Source organism: Tachypleus tridentatus, chromosome 6 (genome assembly GCF_004210375.1).
Source record: "Tachypleus tridentatus isolate NWPU-2018 chromosome 6, ASM421037v1, whole genome shotgun sequence".
Taxonomy (NCBI): Eukaryota; Metazoa; Arthropoda; class Merostomata; order Xiphosura; family Limulidae; genus Tachypleus; species Tachypleus tridentatus.
Window position 1 is genome coordinate 94,971,739 of NC_134830.1, and position 22,954 is coordinate 94,994,692.

Sequence of the window (22,954 nt, forward strand, 5' to 3'; positions counted from 1 at the left end):
CTATCCAACCCCAGCTAGTGAGATGCCTGATGTTGCATTTCAGCAGCAAGCTCTGAAATTCGTGGCCGAGCGTTTGTTAGAGCCAGTCTCATGTCATCTCCAACATTCAATCTGTTCTTATTCTTTGTTTTTATATTGACAAGAGTGGAAAATCCTGCCTCACACAAGTAGGTAGAAGCAAATGGAACAAGGACACGTAAAGCTATCATGCTGACTTTGGAATATGACTGATACATAGCGCACCAGAACTGAGTCACGGATTTCACCTCGAAGAGATCACGAGCTGAAAAGTCGTTCCTTAGATCCAGAAATTCATCTTGGATATAATCTGGGATGCTGGATACATCAAGTTCAGTACAAAATGGGTTCCTTACCAGGGCCTCCTGTTCCTGTTTCCTAGCTCAGAAAAGTAACGCTCGACTTCCTTTTCTAGAGACTGAAGATGTTCGGTAATCTCATCCTTGAGGAACTGATCCAGTTGGATCTGAGACTCATTCGTCACTCCACAAAGTTTTTCAAACATAGCGATGTTTCCAAGATTGGTTTTCCGACGCCAGTTCTGCAGTTTGGAAACAAAGGCCCGAAGACTATCTTGAAAAAGGAGAACATGTGTTTCCCTTCCTTGAAGCTTCAAATTGAGCTTGTTCAGCTGGTCAAAAATGTCGGCTAGGTACGCAACCCTTTTATTCCATGCTTCATCTTCGAAGTGAGCTACAAGATCTTTCCTTTCTTGAGTCTCCAGGAATAGCTTTATTTCATCTTTCATTTCAAAAACACGATTAATAACGCTTCCTTTCGACAACCAACGTACTGCTGTGTAGAAGAGAAGGACTTCGTGGTCAGCATTCATGTTTTGGCTTAGTTCTTTGAATAAGCGAGTGTTGAGTGCTTGAGTCTTCACATAATTTACAATTTTAATTACAGATTCAAGCACTTCCTGCAGAGAGGCAGGGAGAGTCTTACTGGCGAGAGCATATCGGTGAATCATGCAGTGGATGCCCTTTGCTTGAGGTGCTAGCTTCTTCACTCTCGACTGGAATCCTGATTTCGATCCCAGCATAGCCGGTGCCCCATCCATACAAACCCCACACACGTTTTCCCATTGAAGATCTTCGTCTTGAAAAAAAGTTGAAACTTTTTCCATGACATCATCAGCTTTTGTTGTGGTTTCAAGTGCACTGGAGAATAAGAATTTGTCTTTGATGTCACCTGAATTAATGTATCTCACGAAGACAAGCAACTGAGAACATGAACTTAAATCTTGTTTTGATTTCTATGGTTGGAATGTACCTAGGTGCTATTGCGAAGTTGAGTCCTTTGTTAAGTAGATGTATCTCGTCAGTGTTTAATTGTCGGTCGGATCTGTTAATTACATAAACCAAATCAATACTAAGAACGACAGAGACAAAAAGATCTGCCACAGCAAAACACTAGAAAAACTAAGATGCAAACAACAGAAAAGACACCAAAACGACAAACCGTTGACTAACCTCATAATTAACAGATCCGACCGACAATTAAACACTGACGAGATACATCTACTTAACAAAGGAATGAACTTAAATCTGCTGACTCGTCGAGCTGAAAGGAGAACAAAGGGCAACCCTTGATTTCAGTCAAAACCTGTTCCTTCACATCCATAGACATTTTAGAAATGCGCCTCTGTATAGTATTATTTGACAGGGATACTTGGTGCATCTTCTTTGCACTGGCTTCTCCAAGAATAAGATTTACTGCTTTCATCATGTAGGGTTTAAGAAGTGTTTCTACAATCGTGTGAGGCTTTATTTGTTTAGCAATTTCGAATGCAATCTCATATGAAGCTTCCACTACGGCTGCTGCTGAAACGACCCACTTCTATCGATTCTTTGGCTTTTAAGACACCGTTCATGCCGTTTGAAGAAATCCAAACCCTTTTTTGCGTGTTCTGGATGTTTCGTCTCGAGGTGACACTTGAGTTTTGATGGTTTCATTGACTCTGCACTCAGGACAGCATGGCACAAAACACACTGTGGTTTCTCGATGCCGTGGTTGGCGAGCACAGTGGTGAAGCCAATGTTGAGGTAGCATTCTGAGTATCTGCGCCGTTTAGCCATGGACACAACTCACCTCTACTGCTTACTTATCTCCTTGTTAAAATAAAATAAAAATGTTGAATAATGAACGCTTTGGCAACTGTAGATCTTACACTGACTACTTGTGGGGGGTGCAGGTAGAGTAATGATGGGGCAAGTATTGGGAGGGAAGGGAGCGTGGCCAGTCGCGCGATTCGTCATCCACCAATCAGCAACGGACATGTGACTCACGTGTCGACAGCGAGCACACACACACTTAATCACAGCTAAACAGACACACAAGCATACGTACATGCGCGTGCACTCACATACTCGCTACTCACTAGTACACACATACATACAGTTGCAGACATACACATTCACTCACAGGCATGCATACATACACCCATAATTTCACCTAATGACACAGAACTAACGTAGCACACGTTTTGCTTTGCACCGAAACAAAAAAAATGTAAAGCATGAAAATGTAATTGATGAAATAAAATTAATGTTATCCCAAGGTACTTCTAACAAGGGTACGCGACCCCCCTGCCAAGGCTTCGCGACCCCCTGGGGGGTCGCGATCCACCTGTTGGGAACCCCTGCTCTAACGTATCATGAACAAATATGACCGTTTGGTAGTACCGAAATCTAAAGTATCATAACTTGTTCAAAAGAGTTTTAATGAAATATATTAGCAAACAAAGAAACTATTTTTCAAAACTCACCTTTAACTGGCTGGACGGCAACCTACGTTATTATGTAGGAGAAACGAGAAGTGATAGACATTCTATACAGAAAGGTTAAATACCAAATTTTTACTTGATGCGAGGGACTGTGTAGAGTCGGGGCTCCAAAAATAAAATCACTATTATTGAAAATTTTGTGCTGTTTATTTATAATACTTTTATACGTCTATGCAAAGCCATATATGTGCGTTACATCTGCTTTATCTATCAAACCCAGTTACTAAATCTTCGAACAATGAAAAATATTCGTACTTATAATACTCATACGAGATGTACACAAGGCAAAAGGAAAACAAACATATACCATATATACACAAAAGGCTTACATCTGCTTTATCTATCAAACCCAGTTACTAAATCTTCGAACAATGAAAAATATTCGTACTTATAATACTCATACGAGAGATGTACACAAGGCAAAAGGAAAACAAACATATACCATATATACACAAAAGGCAACAGAAGCGAAGACAGAGATTTACATATGATGTAATGTACAAAAACAAAAAAATTACTCGATCAGTATATCATGCTTCTTCATTATTGAACCTTATATACTTAAGTTATATATTGTAAATCAATGACATAAATAGCGTTTTGACGCAGGCTTAGTGTGTTACATGAACCTTATGAGTTATGTTATTGATCGAAAAGGCCTCTTGATCAGCGACATGAGGCACGTTAGGTGTCTGATCAAGATGTTATTGTGTTATTTTTACTGGAAATCTGTATATGGTCAATAAAGAAATGTTTGTTGAAAATTGTTATAATTCTTACTGTGGTCTTGTGTCACACAAAATAATTATCAGTACTTAATAAAATTTTTAAATATATAAATGTAAAATCAATCAATAAATAATAAAATAATTATAAACCTTATCTTATATCAATTAAACTTATTGTCTCTTGCATTATTTCTTCCTCTTTCTCGTCGTGATCTTTGTTTTTCTACCTTCTTTTCAACCCTTTTCTTCTTCCTCGTTTACTCTGATAGTTACCAAAATATATAACTCGTACACCAAAGTTGACAGACACCTGTAGACTAGGATAAGTACCTTGATAAAATATCAAACCACTTCAACAGTGTAAAGACAGGCGGCACAATCTGTCCATCCTAAATTAACTATATTTGTTATCCTTAATAATGCTTCTCCTATCAGTGGATCAGCAGTGAATCTGAGGCTTATATGTTGAAATTCGAAGTTTCGTTATCCGCGTTGGGCAGAGCACAAATATCCCATCTTGCAGCTTGGGGCTGAACAACAAATAAAAACAAGAACTTTGACAATGGATGCTCTGAACACCTACTAACGGAGTTAAAATGGATGATCTAAACACTTATTAAAGGATTGACAGTGGACACCTTGAACATCTACAAAAGGATGGACAGTGGACGCCTTAAACACTTACTAACGGATAAAATAATGACAAAAAGCAGAATGAATAAGCAGAAAAAGTAGCAGACACACAGCCTTATTCGTTTAAGTAAAATATCTCTCTGAAAATCTCAGATGATGTACAGACAGCATAAGGCTAGAACAGACCTCGGAAGACCAGTACTATGTGATTGCAGTTATTAGTACCAAAACACCTGAAAGAAAACAAGATATTATTTACATCTCCTGTGAACATGTACTCCAGTACGAAGAAACGAAAATATCAATAAAACGTAGAGTTCAGGATAATAAAAATACAGAATTCCCTAACACTGATCTAGCTTCAATAAAATATGAGAAATAAAAATACGATAAGATAAAACGGAAAAATACTAAAAATAATAGGATAGGAACCACACGCTTGAAATAAGAACATTTTACATTCACTTAACTGAAAATACACTCAATCAACCTGGCATTAAAGGACCATAGGAGTTCACTATGCTAAATTTGGTGGTAATTTGTCAAACAGTGTACAAGGAGTTAGCAGACAGACAAACATACAAGTTTGCTTTTATATATATGATATTACCCAGCTTGAAGTTATGTTACATAATATTACTTAAACAAGAATAATTCTACCCATAATGGAATCATTATATACCACATCAGTTCACCATGACCAGCATTCCAAATCTGAAACCATGCTATATAACATTAGAAAAAGGTCAGCAATTTTCTGAAGATGAAATTGTGATAAAAGAGTAACTATAAGCAATATTTCCCAATCTAGAATCGTACTACATATTACTTAAGCAAGAATAATTTTCCTGAAAATGGTATAGGTAAACGCCACATCAGTTCACCCAGATCAATATTTCTTAACCTAGAATCATTCTAAATAACTTTAGTTAAATAATAGCAATTTTCCTCAAAATGGGATCGTGATGAAACAGATGTGTTCATCGTGCCTGACATTCTCTAGTCTGGAATCGTAATACATAACATTAGTTAAGGTACAGCAACTTTCCTCAGGTGGAATCACGATACATTACATTGGTTCATTATTACTATGCTTAGAGTTGTGCTAAGTGAAATTACTGAAAAATGAATAATTTTCCTTAAAATAAAATCATGACACATCAGACTAGTTTATCACGACTTTCCCTGACTTGGAATTGTACTACAAGAATAATTTGATTCAAGATGGAGTCGTGATACACCTTATCTGTTCACCATGACCAACATTTCCCAACTCATAGTATATGACATTAATTAAATACCCACATTCACCTACCTGAAGTTGTGTCACTTAACACTAATTAAGAGCAGTTTTCCTCAATACGGAGCTGTGATACACCATATCAGTTTGTTATTAGCATTATTTCCTAACATGGAGTTGTACTACATGACAATAGTTAAACAAGAAAAATTTCTTCAAGATGAAGTCTTGATACACAAGTTCAACATTATCAATATAACCTGTCTCTGAGATGTGTTACATTAACTGAAAAAGAACTGTTTTCCTCAAGATGTGTGTGTGTTTTCTTATATCAAACCTCCATGGGACTATCTCCTGAACCCACCGATGGGAACCCAACCCCTGATTTTAGCGTTATAAATCCGTAGACTTAACACTGTACCAGCAGGGGTCTTTCCTCAAGGTAGAATTGTGATATATTATATAGGCTCACAACTGCTGATATTCCCCATCTTAGAGTCGTGCTACATAACAATGGATGGTAAAAGCAATTTTATTGAAGATGTAATACATCAATTCAGCTCATTATAACCAATATTTCCATACTATGTAGTATGTGGCATCAGTTAACCCTGGGTTAAACAAGAACAATTTTCGCAACCACATCAGTTCACCATAATAATAATGCCCAATTTGGAGTTGTGTTATGTGACAATTTTTCTCGAAACGGAATCGTGATACAAGTAATACATTCATCAATATCATTATTCTTTATTACGGAATCATGATACGAGGCATTAATAAATAAGAACAATTTTCCTTAAGATAAAATTATAATATACATCAGTTCACCATCATCAATATTCTCTACTTTGCAGTTAAGCTACATAATCTTACTTAAGCAAAAATAATTTTCCTCAAGATTGTGTCATGGTACATGAAATTATCTCACCATTACAAGCACGTTCTCGGACCTGTAACAATACTAAATTAATTTAGTTAGACATCAACATTTTCCCATAAGATCGGTTTACCATAATAAATACCCCCCAAATTGGAATCATACTAAGTATTATTACTTAAAGTAGACAATTTTCTTAAGATGGAATCGTGATAAACCACATCAGAACACCACGACCAATATTTCTCAACCTGAAGTTATGGTACATGATAAAGCTTAAAATGGACAAACTTTATCAACATAAAGTTGTTATACACAATATTAATTCAACATTATAAATATTCTCTAAGTTGAGTCACAGCTACTGAACGACAGCGGGCTTAAAAACCAAACCCATTTCCACTTTTTTGTACTTTTCTTGTCGACTTCTATATGTCATTTTTAGACTGTAGAAAAAGAACAAACTAGAGTAGAGGTGAAATGCATAACCTCTGCGACGTGCACTAAACGAAGTCACAGTTCGTATGATCTACCACCACTTCCTGTTAACTCAGATTCATGTACAATCTGTTTATCTCATTCAGATGCCGTAAATATTATCACTCTTGTATCACAAAGGTGCGAATTTTAATAGCTGGAGTTCGTTATCTATTTTAAAATTATTTACCGAGTTTTAAATGTATGACCTAAGTAAGGCCATTTTCCTGGATTACCATCTACAGATGAAGCACTAATCCCTTTACATAAAACATTAATACAAAGCACTTATTTTGGTTAATTTTTTTTTTAATTTCGCGCAAAGCTATACGAGGGCTATCTGCGCTGGCCATCCCTAATTTAGCAGTGTAAAACTAGATGGACGGCAGCTAGTCATCAACACCGCCAACCCTTGTACTACTATTTTACCAACGAATAGTGGGATTGATCGAACATTATAACGCTCCCACGGCTGAAAGGGCGAACATGTTTGGCGTGACGGGGATTCGAACCCGTGACCATCAGATTACTAGTCGAATGTCTAAACCCACCCGGCCATGCCGGGCCTAAGGAAGATAAACAATTTTATTCGTTAACTCGAGTAGCAAACTCGGAAATCTATGGTGCAGAAATGACCAAGGAGCAACCTCCAAAGATAAATAAGCATAGTATTTATACACTTAATTTTTATTCTTTAGAAAAGGTTTATACATTTCTTTTTAATATTGCATAGTAATATTCCCCAACCCCCCTTTGGTATTCATATAACGTTTGATAACTTGGTTAGACTATATTTAGAAGTAACCAGATATTTTCGTTTTATTCACTTTCGACAACACAAAGCAAAATTATCATATTTTTAAATTCTGTTTCAACTACAACTTTGAAAGTTATAGTTTCCTTATTACAGATTTCTAATTCACTGCCATAACGATTAATGGCGACAAAGCAATGGAACCAATTGATTTAAATTTATTAGTTAAGAAACTCTCGCACTTCGATATTGTTGGACGAAAATAATACTAAAAAAGGTAAACGAGTTTCTAGATTACGGGACTAAAGAACAGCCTTCTTCAAGAGTTAGAAGGCAGCAAGGCTTTATATGATATACAAACCACATAAAATATAAAAAGTAATAGAATATCGGTTTTCTCAACATTGTTAAATGTAATGTAAAGAAGGCAAAATATGTTTATAATTTTGATATCAAAATTATTTTGTTTACTCTAGTCATTACTAAATATGATTGTAAAATAGTGTTACCTCGTTCTTTAAGCACAAACACTTCCCAACGATGGGAAGATTCCTGCAACTAGACATTATCCGAGCATGCCGTTCCAAATTTTGAAATGAAAAACTAGAAAGACAGCAAGTCAGAGGGAGCCACTGTTAACTTTTGGGCTGCTTTTTTTGTTTTATTTTACTATCCATTACCTACAACCACAAAGTGCGTTTCTGTGACAATGGGTTGTAAAGCATGAATAATCTGATTCAGAGTCCGGACATGCTAACCATTAAGATGCGACGGTACCTAGTGGCTTGAGATTTAAACCGATCACAAGAATAATGAATTTTCTGTTATAGTGCATCTGTTGTTAAAACTGCATTTTTGGAACAACTCCCACACCTTACTTAATGACTATCATTAATGTGAGCACTACTTACTAAACGATTGATGAATTAAGTTTTCTTCACCAAGCCTCAACATCTAAATGATAATTTTAAGATAGAAACAAAGTTACACAGTAACTGATGCAGTAGAGTTTAATAGAAATTTACTTAACACAGCTCGCTTACAAAATAACTGAGATTTTGAAACGGCAATAAATCATGTTTTATTAAAAAACAAAAGAGAAAATGCCTAACTAAACTAACTAACTAAACATTATCGCGTGTAATATATGACATTTTGATTTCCTTCTCTGTGGAGGTGTCAGATAATACACTAACAAGTCAGTTCTGTGCTAAAATCAACATATTCCTACCAAAAATATATACAAATTATAGAGATGTTCATTGAAAATTAGACAGTGGAACTTATCTATTAAAGCGTGCCGTTTTTAAGTTTTTCTTCCTTCATATTGTATTTCGAAAAAATGAACCATACTGATCAATTTTATGTCACCTCTACAAATAAGGAACTTAAATTTTATTCTTATATGTTGCATTTCGGTAATGTAATTCTTTTTTTTTCCTAGCAGTGGTCGAGGTTAATAGGCAGGTAACGTATTTCATCAAGTATCTGAGATGCTTTTTACATTAAAATGTTTATTATTGTCAACCCACAGCTTTACTGAATGTATATACAATATAATACCATTCACCAGTGGTTCCCAAACAGGGTTTATTAAATGTAGAAATATTATCTTTAACCTTTTTTAACAATGAATAAAGTAATACTTAGATCGATACTTTTACTAATTACCATAAATACGATTATAACGTTGTATGGGTTTGAAACGTTTTTCAAAGACCAAACTGTAATGAAGATAAGGTGCTTTTGAATGGTATTATTAAATATAACAAGATGGTGATCTCAGCTACAGTTCAAACCAGAAAGTTCGGGAACCACTATTCTAATTAACTGAATGTACTAAAAAACTACATTCAAATTAGTCATCTTTCACTAAATTTTATTGATGTTTCAGTTTTATTTATCAAAATACTTTACTTCTTCTCAAAAGGAAAAAGTTTGTGAAGTAAACTAATTAAAATCATGTAAGAAAAAAAAAGAGAAGAAAAAGACATTATTTACAATCTTATACTCAATATCAAAATTACTTTAAAGAACAGAAAATAAAATAATCCAACTCCTGTTCTGAACAATGCAACTTACACACACACACACACAAATATTTTGTACAGATATGTGAAAAATGAAACCGTGATTTTCTTTGATTTACTTACAAACAACTCTTATTCATAAATACCATCTAAAATGTTTTACCATACTTCTGCGGTAAGGAACAATGTGGCAGTGCTGTTTCAGTAACAGAGAACCACCTCACACAGACTGATGAAATATTAAATACTGTAACAATTTACAAAAATCTGTACAGATGGCAACATTACTTTCAGTAGCAATACACTTTAGAATAAAGAAAAGTGAGATCTAATCTGTAGGGTTAATTGGACAAAGTAATTAAATGTTCATTAATCACGCTTCCTTATTTTTGTTGAAGGAATGTCAATATTAATTGAATCATTTCCTAAAATAAGTTTAAATCTTTTTGTACCAGGTTTCCGTGGGGATACTATTAAAGATGATGATGATGATGATGAAGAGAAAAAAGAACCACTGTGAAATTTACAACCATTGGATACACATAAATGATCAGCACTAACATTATCATCACAGCACAACTCAACTTCAGGTAATGTCATGTGTGACTTTCTGTATTTCCTTTTTTTTGTTTTCTTTTTCTTCTTTTGTTTGTGTTTCTTTTTTTTCTTCTTTTTTGTGAAGGTTGATGGTGAGCTCCATTGATTATCCCTACTGCTCCTAGGAAGGATTTCGTACACCATATTTTGTTTTACAGAATAAGAAGAGAGTTCTGTTTTATTGACAGAGATATGTTCTTCAATGATTGGATTTCTTTTTACTCTAATTGTCAATTTTAAACAGCCTTCAGAAGCAGACTGGCAGTTGTTTGACTTATCACTGTTGTTACTTTCATCCATTCTATAGTGTCTCCGTTTTCTTTTGCAATGTATGTGATCTAGGTTAATAAAAGAATTTCTTCCATTATCATTTTCAATACCATCTTCTGCAACATTTGCTAGTGCCCAATTGTTTACTTCTGTTTCTTGCTTACCATTGCAAGTTACATCAAATGGACCTTTTAGCAAATTTTGGTTGACATTTTTCAATGGTTTTTGAGTAAAACCAATTCCATTAGATTGCATTTGTTCATTTTTTTTACCAACTTCTATACCATTATATTGATTATAATGACATGTTTTGTTAACCAACGATTGCTCCAAGGTACAGTTCTTTGATAGAAAATCTAGGTTACTGAGTTGATTAGTTTCTATTTCATTAAGTTGCTGGCTGTTAGGCACTCCAAAGAATGCATTTAAACTAGATTCATTTCTTTCTTTCTTCAGTCTTCCTGAAGGTCCTCTTAACCTAGAGGCAATACTTTCATTGTTCATACGTTCTGTAGAAAGCAACAACTTATTTTCTTTTACACAATTGATAGAACCTGATGAAACAATCCCAGCTCCTTTTCTAGTTGGAAAATAATTTGAGAGATTATCTTGTTTCAAACTAGATGATTTTTCTAAGTATTCTCTAAGAAGAGAGTGTTTACTGCAACCTATGAGTAAAGCTTCCTTGAATTTATTTGAAATCAACTGCTCATTAAGTTTTGGCAAATGTTTATTGCTATCTTCATGTTTTTCATTAGCATTCAAATTTGTATCAAGGTCCTGAATTGGAATTTTGTTTTTGGAAATATCTGAAGTCATATCAACATATTTATTAGGAGGCAGTGTAAATGAATTTGATAATGGTGTTAGTAAACACTGGTTTCTACAAGTAGTTCTATCATATTTTTGAAGAAATATTTTTTTAGTCACTATACTAGGCTGATTGTTCTGTTTGTTACTTTTTTCAACACACACTAGATTTTCATCTTTTAACCATTTTAACTGTTGAGCGTGTTCTTCACCAATATGAACAGAATCCACATCAGATGAAACCCAACTGAATTCATCATTGAGAAAATTCTCTAAGCCATTATTTGAATTCTGATTTAAGTTAAAATTATTATTTTTTGTAATAGACCGTGTTATTCTTTGGTCAGTTGTTGATGAACTAAGATCTACAAGGTTACCTAGAGTTGTTCGTTCCATCATTTGTCCAAGTTTTTCAGAGTGTTTATAATTAAGAGCCTCTGAATCTTGAGAAACACAACATCTTTTCGGAATGACTGATGTCTCCGACAGATATGAAAGTTCAGAATCTGTATCAGATGAAACACTGTGACAATTTCTCCTTTCCCATGATCTTAATCTTGTTGAGATACCACATTTATTTTGAGTTGGATGTCTCTGTACTTCCTGCAAAATTGCCTTATGTTTCCCAAGTTCTTGTTTGTCATTACAATAATTATTAGCTGATGCACTATTTACAGATTCTTCTGGTTTTAAACTAAGAACACTTCTTTTGACTGAATCTTCTCCCACCTGAACTACCGAGTCCAAAGCCTGAAGGACTGTTTCTACAGAAGCATCCAACTTGCAGACTTTTTTCTTGTGTTCCTGATTATTTTTTGAAGGCAATGCTAAAGAACCTTCATTAGATGTGGATGAGATGTCATTCATTTTTTTGTACATGGAATTCTCAGGTAAACCTCCAAATGTTTTGAGTTTATGCGATTTGTTTTCCTGAACACTACTAGATGATGATATACTACTAAGTGATTCTTCATCCAAATAATCCATTGAAGGATATACAGAGTTTCTTCTAGTATTTATCTTTGAGAATGATATATCTTTTTGACTCTCTTTAGAAGCAGTATTATTATAATCTGGCCCTTTTGATGCTTCATGTTTGATTCTTTTGCATAAGTTATTGAGACTGGCTTCTACTTTGGAATCAGAATGCTCAAAGAAGTGCTCTGTTTGCTTCAAACACACAAGTCCATTTCGTTTTTCCAAAATGGAGAGTTTAGAAACAGCTTCTTCATATTCATTGACATTATTAGAGATATGATTTTTTCCCAGATTTTCAATGGCACATAAACCATTTTTCTCATTTTCAATTATATCATCAGATTCACTGTTGTTACATAACTTGTCATTATGATGCCTTTCTGATGAAAATTTTGATTCTTTCTGTTCCTGCTCAGTTAACAACGAAGAGGAAAGACTAACAATATTTTCTGTAAGTAAAGTTTTGCACTCAGAAAAATCTGTACTCATAAAACGAGTACAGTTTTCTCTCAGCTTTACACTCAATTTCTCTTTCATTTCTGGAGCAATGCTTTCTAAACTGTATTGATGAGTGTGGTCTAAACAAATGCTATAGTTTTCAAGATCGGTTTCAAAATTACAATATTTCTGTTTATGTTGGTAATTATAGCACTCTCTTTCAGGTTTATCTGATTGGATGTGGAAGTTTTTATAATAAATTCCATTTTCTCCAGAAAATTTTTGAGATCGAGTTGTATGTTTTCTTGGTGAAAGAACAACTCTAGGGTCTTTGAATTTGTAACCACGTGAAAGTAAGAGTTGAGCATCATAATGGGTGAGACCCTTCTTACGAAGTTCTTTCAGTGTGGAGTGCTGGAACTTATTGTCAACTCTAGATTCTTAAAAATAAAAAAATAAAAAAAATCATTAGTAGACTTATACAATAACTTCTAAAGACACATCAACAATGTAAAATTCAATATTTTGATAACTACAAAACTGAAGGAAAAAAACAAACTTAAATGTGCAACACAATGCTTCTCTGGATTTAACCCTTTCATGATGGGTCAAAGGTCATGTCATTGCATTTGTTGACTTGCATTCAAAATTTTATGATCCACTATTTTATGAATTTATGTCAGTAAAGTTTGGAATCAGATTGCAGATTGTAGTTCAAACTTCAATATTATATATGAGTTAATTTAAAAGTACATATCAAAAGAACACATTTAAACATAGATTTTAGTGAGTCATGTGATATGCAGAATGCAACACTGCTCAAAATTTGTATTTTGATATCAGAAACATCTAAGTCTATAGTTTCATACAAATTAGGAACTGAAATTACAAATATTATCAAGCTAAAAATATAAAATAACCTCGTATCTTTTTATTTGGCTGAGATACAAGTTATTTTTTAAAATCTAAATACATCTGAGTTACTACATTCAATAAACTATATTGGAATATTATGGTATCAGTGTAGTTATTTATAATTTTCTAGTTATTCAATTGTATGTATAAAACCTAACAAAAATTTTGTTTGGTATCATCCATGTGAGAAATTTTAAAAGGTTTAACAACTTATGTCCAGCAGTAACCGAGTACATAGGTCGAAGTGAGAAGAGATAATTGTTTTACTTGTTGATTTATTATATATTTTAAGAAAAATAAGCTTAATTTATTTCTAAATAGTAATAACATATATACATCTGTATAATGTATAATAATTGAAATATGACTGTATATTACAAGAAACTTGTCCACTAAAACACAGCCAAGACATGGAAGATTAAAGTTTTTATATTATTGGATATGTGATCTGAGTGCACATGCACCGTGTTAATGCAAGCTATGTAATGTTAGCTAAGCATGACTAGGAAGTCAATATAACAAAAAATGTATTTGTTCATATACAACATTATGAGACTTATGCTACTTAGACAAAAACATTTGAAAAGCCCTCTATTTAACATCTGTTAATACTATAACTAGATATACAAAACAACTATATTTACTAATACATTACTTAACTCCTAAAAGCAGAAAATATCCTACAATCATGTTTTAGAAGTCAGTTAAAACTACATGAACACATTTTTTCCCAAGAGAAAACATAAAACATAGAAAAAAAAGATAAAATCATCTTAGATTTCATTTTAACTTTTACAAGAGTAATGCCACTTACCCAGTGAAACACTGCTTTTGGTTTTCTTTGCAGCATCTACAGATTTTGCCTGTTGTTTCATCCTGTTCAAACGGTTGTCTGTTTCTCTGAAACTATACGTAGTTTTAGTTTCTCCTTCTGTTTTCATTTGGCAGTCAGTAAAAGCACCAGCACCTCTTCTGTGTAAAAACAAGACATAACATTAAAATTCTTATGTAATGAAACTGGAATAACACCAATTTCAAATATTATACCTGACAAGCAGACAAGCTATAAGCACTTCTCTTGCATGTGTTTATAGATACAAGTTTTAACTCAAGTAACCAGGAGTTAGAAGTTTCACCTTCAACACGCATTAACAACTTTTGAATCATGTCTACTCTTTAGAATTACTAAATCTTTACATATATTATCCTTTTAAAGATAAATTCTGATATTGAACTGATAGAAAACTCAATACCTGTGCAGACATAGAACTGAAATTATATTCTCAAGCTTCTAGTCTGGAATTTGCAAGAACATTTAAAAGTTCTAAAGTTTACGTGACTTTTAATCAGTATTTTCAGACCTAATAAGGTCCCCCTTCAATATATAATGCTAATGGTCAATCATATGTTATATGCCTAGTGTTACTTATTTTAAATTTACAAAGACATTTATATCAATAACAACATAGAAAAAGCATTTTAGCATTTTTATTTACGAACAATAATGCCAGCTTTGAAGCAACAGAATTATTGATGTGGAATACTGAGATGACTGAAATAATTATTAGAGATAAATATTTTTTATGTTATTTTGCTTTGCTACCAGTTAATTTTGTTCTCCATATAAAATTGTTATAAATACAAATTGCATTATAACTTATTTAAAAATATCTTTCATCTTATGAAAAAAAATTAGCAGTAGAACATTACTGTAATTGTATTTACTTTAATGAACCAATCACATAAATTTAACAGATTTATAAAATTATGCATTAAATAGGTAATTACTTAACTAGTATGTTTCAAATTATCATGGTTAATTTACTCATACAGAAAGGGGTTTCAAAACTACATGATTAATAATTCCATTTTACCATCCCAGTCTTTCATACAGTAAAACACTGAAGCTTCTATTAGGCAGAAAATTTCTTGGTATTGCGAATATTAAATATCATTTAACCAAAAGCCCATAATTGACTCGTAACTTATTTATATATGATATTTGACAAGAATAACACTGTGAAAGCAGATGCATGCCCCTTCTTCAAAATAAATCTGGGGTTTTAATGTTAAGGCCAGAAGTTGGAAACTCAAACCAAACAAGAAAAGAGATGACCCAAAGTAAGTGTCACACTGATACATGGGGCATCTTGGATTTCTCAAGTCCATGTACTGCACACATTGTTACCACATACAACAACCATAACAAGAAATATTTCAAATCTCCAGAAGCTTTTAACAGTTTTCAAGAAAAGGATTTTATTTTCAAGATTTTTCAGGAAGTATATAAAAACACTGGAAGTATGGACAAATACACAACAAAGTTTTATAACACTTAGTTATGCTTATAGCTATGACCAAACCTGGTAGGCATACACAACTTTAGTAAACAAAAAAATATACTGAAATAACAATTAAGCAAGAAGTTGCACACAAGTGTGGTGCACTACTTTTTGTGAATAACGAAAAGTCTTGTGCATTACCAGGGATGCTATCAAGAGCGTGAGGCCAACTATTTTAATTTGTTGAGATCTTACTTTTTACAGTTTGTGATAAATTAAAATATTTTTAATAAATATCTTCCCACACAAAAATGTTTTCTGTTACTCCGTTCAACAACCTGACTACAAGTAAGTTCAGTACTGTTGAATGTCTTGAATAACCTGATCACATTTGTTTATCCATTTAATTTTAAATCATGTCTCAAATTATTTATTACTACCAGAAATGTTAGGTGGACTAATGAAGTACTGAATATTCAATAAAAAATGCTACTGAATAAGCCTGATCTTGTTTTCACCTCATTTTGAATTAACATGTGTACCCTACTACAGATTTTCAATTTTTTGAGATACTGACACTTTTATTAGATTTTACTGATAAACTATATTTCAATAATCAAATTTTGAGAAGATTGCCTTCACTAATTTTCAATGGTGTATAGTACTGCCTACATAAATTTCATTTTCAAGTTTTCACAATAAAATCATTGAAATATATACTTCAGAAAATAGGCGAAAATTTGACTTTTAACAAAAAATGATCCTAACCTCATTTTCTAGTTTTTTGATAAGGCCTAGTGAGTAATATTAGTTATAAAAATATTTTTGTGAGAAAAAAGCTCCAAAATTATGAGGTATGAAAGAGATGCCTGTCTACACAGCAGGATTGATAACTTTAAAGTTTTGTTTATACTGCCATATATACAGTGCCATTTCTTTTGCTCTTTACAGGCAGGTAAAGTGAAATGCTTTTTTACTGACTATCTGTAAATTCACGTGCAGTTGCCAACAATATAGGAAAGCACATTTTGGTAATAAATTTGCATTGGCTGTAAGCACAAATGTGTGTGTGCATATATATATAATAAAAAATATACTACTTATCTTGATGGTACCTTATCTGTCTTCTATAGGTAAGTACAAAACAAGCCACACAGAGTTTTCTTACCAAGGCAATGACAAATGGGATTACAAAATTTATAGATCACAGGAACTAATTTTCCTGAATTGTAAGTCATCAAAAGTCTGAGTTTTACTTGATTCATGTATTTTTGCCATCTCAACGTGTTCAAAAGTGATTGAAAAAGCCAAGATTTCAGAGTTAACAGCCATCACAAAATATGTACACATGAAAATTTCCTAGTAAGAAATTCAACTATACCATAATATCTTGAACTTGCAAAGTTCTGAAGATTGGAATGAATTTAACTGCATCAGCTGGTAAAGATCAAACAAACCACAAGATGTTTACAATGTTAAAATACAACCAGTAAGAAGAGCAAACAATTTTCAACCTGTTATTCCTCCTCCATTGGAAACTGAACCAAAATTAAGTTTTATGATTTTCCTGGGCACCTATATTTTATGCTATAAAAAGCTGAAAATTCACATTGTAGTTGCAACATGACACCTGCTTACTCTGTAAGTAATATTACAGGTAGTTAATTTTGTATGTTTACATATGTAACATAAATATCAGATTAATACAGAATAAAAAATAAGACTGTAGAATATTTAAGAAAAGATACTGTAAAAAAAGTGTACAACAAAACACAGCACACAGACTATGATATCAAACCATATTAGGTATACACATGGTTTTTTCCAACCTAAGACCAAGTTAAGTATGAAAATAAAAGAACTTTTTGTCTAATACAATCATCATTTCTTAATTTAAGTTGCATATTTCAGTCTTCTCCAGCACAAATTTCTCAGTTGTTCATCTTCAGTTTTCATTCAGTTACTATGACCAGCTTAGTCAATGAAACTGTTCCTGACATTTCAAAAACTACTTCAATAACTGTCTGTTGATCAACAATTTAGTGCAACACAGAAGTTCAAGTAAATTCCTGTACAGTTTAAAATTCAAGTATAAGTGCTTCATTCATTCATAACAAGATGTGACATGCTTAAGAAAATGTGTTATCAAACACAAATTCAAAATGAATACCCCACTTGCTAATTTTTTACATGGATAAATGTTAACTATTCATTCAAAACTCAATAAAGACCTGTTCTAACTACAAACCAAAACATTTCTCTTACACTTAACCTTTAGGTTTCAAGATGGTGTACAGCTTGAAGTTTTCCTATATGATAACTGTTTAAATAATTTTATTTTTTTCAAGGGTGTTGTCATATGTATTAGTCATCAAAGGATATGATAATTATAAATTAAATAATGAACAAGTTTTTTCAATTCATTTTAGATTAATTAAGAAAAAATAAACACAAAGGCACAACATAATATTAATAATATACATCAGAATTACTGAATTTATAGCCCTGGCCATGCTTGAAATACCATTCAAAATATCCTGTAGATCGATCAATATATAAATAATGGATGAATTATTAACACTCTGATTAAGATACAAAATGGCTAGAGCTGAAAAATTAATTCAAATTAATAAGTGCTGACTTCATTAACAGATTATTCTCATATGAGATTAAACTTCCCATTTTGTTATTTTTATGAACCACTTTCAAATTACCCTTTTTTAACATATCTTCTGACAATTACCATTTGTACATTTTCTATCAAAAAAAATTTTTTCTTGCTACAAAAGATTACTATGGCATATTGTTTTTTTATAGATAATTTGAATATTTCTCACACAGGGTATCACCAGGTCATCTTAATCATAATCAAAATCTTGTGTAAATCAATCCAATCATACTTAAAACTGCCTTTGTAGCTATTGCAAAAGCTGTTTTGATCAATAAAATGTATCATAAAATGATGGCAATCAAAGCCTGTCCAAAACCTAAGCAGAAAAGGATGAGGGAAAATTTGAAAATTAAGAAATGGACAATATGTTCTCGTGCGATACTAGCTGCTATGCAAAAACAAAGCTATCCTTTCAGATAAACAGAAATATTAAAAATCTAAAGTTCTACAATCATATTATTTACAGTCAAAAACTTATTATTTTGTACACGATACTCCAGCATGAAATGAGCCAACAATTTACTATTTTTAATCAGCAAAATGCTGATTCTATAAATCTCTGTTCTTATTATATCTTTATTTGTTATTGCAGTGAAAATGCCAGGAAAAATTAGGGCAAGTCAGTGGTTTGTTTCCAAATTATTATTTTTTTCTTAAACATCATTACACTGCACTATCTTTATGAATATAAAACTAAATACAACAAAGTGTTGCTCACATGTTTATTTATGGATTTATAAGCTGTATTAGAAATCACACTGATTATATCTGGGTTAGAAATAAAATTAGTTTGAAGCAAATGCCTGCCTTAATATGGCTCAACACAAATGGCACAATGAAGAAGCTTTTTTGTGTATTTATATGCTAAAAGGGCACCAATTGATGGGAAAGTTCATAAAATGGTAGGTCCAAGTTCACCATATACAGCTAGAATACCTTATGTTCTAATAATCTTCCTTATGTGAAAGATGATCTTCTCTTGGACTCTTAATTTGATTACATTACTTGAGATGTACAGTGGACTTGAACCCACTGTTTCATGAACTTTTCCATCAACTGGTGCTCTTTTAATCTATGAATATTCAAAAATTTCTTAATTGTGCCACTGGTGCTCAACCATGTTAAGGCAGGCATTTATTTCAGTCATTCTATTTTGTTTCTGACCCATATATAATGAGTATGATTTCAAATAGAACTTATAAATCCATAAATTGTCTTTATTTTTTACTTAGTTATGATTACACAGTACTATATATATCATCAAATGATGTTTTTTCACATATTCCATCAAATCCAAAATTAAGTTGCTTTCAGATTCTTTTGTTTAAAATAAAGTTTTTTAAGTACTTTCAATTAAAATACACTAAGAAATTAGTAGCTGTAGTTAATTATTTTGTACCATGCCAGTTCATTCTTTAATAATGTTCAATAGGTTTTTATAGAATTACTGTTCATTAAAATTATATATCATATACATCAATTATGCATTTTCATACAATCTACCAAAGCTATTAATATAAAGATTATACAGTCCTTGTTTTCTTATTTCCCATATATAGATCTTGTTGAACTTTTAATATGTAAATATTATTTAGCAAGATAAAATAAACCCTAATTTTTCTAACCAGACTTTTCATAGGCACAAAATTTTAATTATATCATTTGTAAAATAAAATAATCCCAAATCAGAGAGAAAAAAAATCTCTTAAACAATAAAGTATTACTCAGCTATAACATAGTAAGATATTCTGAATCACTTAGACACGTCGTAAAGAGTTAACGATAAGATAGCCGTTGTTAATGTTCTCTCTTATCACTATGGATGAATGTTAACACTTTTGAACAAAGATATTTCAGTGAATAAAACAGCCTCCTGTATTACTTTAAACAATACATTAATATACAAGCAGCTATTACTCAAAGAAAGGATAATGGTATAGTTCCTTTTAATAAACTACTTATCTGGACCTCCATTTTTTTGGTTGCTGAGTATTGGCAACAATTAACCCCCACCCCTTTTAATACAAATGGTTGTAGAGCTGCTGTAAATAATTTATCTAATTTACCCATAAATATCACAATTATCCTGGCTTTCCAACTGTTGGACAAGAGCTGTTAACAAATTTATCTAAGCTAGTTGATACATTTCCCATGGGAATAAAGCTTGTATTGAAAGTGAAACTGACAATTCTTTGTAGAGAAAACAGTATATATATAATATGAGAAAAATCTTGGCTTTCTATTGGTTATATAGCTGAACATCAGAGAGAACTATTGGCAGTTTCTGAAAGAGAGCATGTGAGAGGTGAACAGAACAAGAGGGGTCTAATTTCTACTTGATGGCTCTTGTAACCAAAATAAGATTCAAGGCTATGAAAATTATGCTTTGCCTTACTGATAACATTATAATGAGCAATAAGCATTAAATTTTTACTTCTTTAAGGGGTGGGTAAATAGATTAGTAAAGAAGGTATGCCAAGGAAAAAAAAAGTCATAACTCTCATACTATGAGAAATTAAAGAATTTTTTTAATATTGCCATAGAAAATCAAGAATTTAAAACTTACATACTTTTAAATTTAAATTTGGATTATTAACACTTTTATACCAAATTTATATGTATATCATTATAAGAAAGTAGTTTAATAAAATTTTGGTAGTAGCTTACTAAAACCTTGTGATGTACAGAAAACAATTTCTGCAGAGAAACTGTTAAAGACAGAATGGGTAAACCAAACTGCCTGAATATTATCTAAATGTATAAATGTTCTGAGAGTTCTACAGTATATGTATATGTACATATGTCTATCCATAGGATCTACTTCAAGAACAATGGCAGACAGAATCAAGAAGCACGTTTTACCAAAATACATTGCAGTGTTGAACCTTCTCAAGCATATGTTAAAACTGTAGTAATATTTCAGCAACTAAAATTATTGAAACTCTTGAAAATGACTATGTTTTACAAATCAAAAAAACTCGGACAATCAAAAACCTAAATCTGGAACTGAATAGACAAATGCTGGTAATTTTGTTTTGAAAGTATAACATGCATACAAGAAATTTCATTTTACAATTTTTTACAACCATTGATACTTTCTACTGAGATGAAACTGAAGTAGAATGTTTGCTAAAACACATTTAATAATTTGTTAACAGGCAGATGTCTGTGATAATCATCAGAAATCTGTTTTATGATTAAATGTTTAAAATTTCTATACAATAAGTAACTGAGATCAATCCTCACCTTTCACATGTCTCACATTCACAGTAACAGTTATTATCTCCAAAAAAGTCCTCTCCATAAAAGCATGTGATTTCTTCTCCTTCATTTATATCTCTTAAAACTTTAACACATGCAGTATCTCTGCCAGTAGATACAAACTGGGAATAATTAAAAAAAAATTTAAAGCTACCAAAACTAAAAAGGAGAAAAAAAGAAAAATTAAAAAGTATAAATAGTAATTTTACATTATTTTATACTTTAAATTTGGAGCTCTCAACATAAACCTTAATTTAGGTAGGACATAAACAAGTTAACTCTATCACTAATATGCAAATACAATTTTATACCAGTTTGTAATAAAGCGTACTTTCCATTCAAGTTCCAAATGATTAGTATAACACCATATTTCTTTCTTTCATTGTTGATCTAAAATAAACCTGGTACAGGAGGAAGTTTTTAATTTATAAAATGTGGGTGTGAAAGAGTTAAGCAGAATATTTTTCCAGTTCTCCTCAAAATAATGTTAAATGTCTCAAGAAAAAAACAAAAACAAAAAAACAAGAACAAGTAAACAAAATATTCACAAGACAAAAATTGACTATTTTCCTTATTTCAAAGTTTAAGAAATGTTCTAATAAAAGGTAAATGAAAATAATTGGCCACAGTTATTGAAAGTCAACATTAAACAATTTTGGAAGATTAAAACTTCTTAAACTTACAACAGAAATTAAGAAATTACCATTCTCATTCTATATGTCAGTCTAAATTATCAACTGCATCTAGTAAAATACATATCAGAGATGTGATTACTGGGGTTCAGAAGGCCTCTAGCATAATTTAGGATCCTAACTGAAATGTAAAATGTCAGGATACCGAGATATTTGGATTGCAGGGTGTAAAAAAGTTACCAGATTACTCAACTTGAACATGTAAAATTGGATGAGGACGATTTAATTTGTAAAGCAGATTTTAAATGGTAGAAGCTAAGATTTTTAAGCTTTAAAACAATATAAACAACTTGCCAATCATTTGTAAAAGAAACTTGGATATTACAAGTTTTCAAATGGTGGGTGACTTTGAAAAGCCATACCTGAAAGGCAGTTCTAGTAATTTTAAATGTACTCATGATGCTTTTGTTAATAATACGAAATTTTTTATATTTTTGTAAGCTCCAGGAATATTTTAATATTTCAATAAATCCTGTAATTTCACAAGCACAATGT

At 32.0% G+C, this 22,954-nt stretch overlaps 1 protein-coding gene across 3 annotated transcripts in view; it reads right to left on the minus strand.

Annotated features, from left to right (window-relative positions):
* Positions 1–9,377: 9,377 nt before the first annotated feature.
* LOC143253079 (uncharacterized) overlaps positions 9,378–22,954 on the minus strand; it is a 48,242-nt gene continuing 34,665 nt past the window's right edge. For all 3 annotated transcript variants that reach the window (XM_076506290.1, XM_076506292.1, XM_076506291.1), the window contains exons 7-9: positions 21,753–21,889; positions 14,368–14,525; positions 9,378–13,078 (exon numbers count right to left, since the gene is read on the minus strand). In XM_076506290.1, coding sequence (XP_076362405.1) covers positions 9,915–13,078; positions 14,368–14,525; positions 21,753–21,889 — 3,459 coding nt within the window. In that variant the 3' untranslated portion in view covers positions 9,378–9,914. The remainder of the gene's footprint in view (positions 13,079–14,367; positions 14,526–21,752; positions 21,890–22,954) is intronic.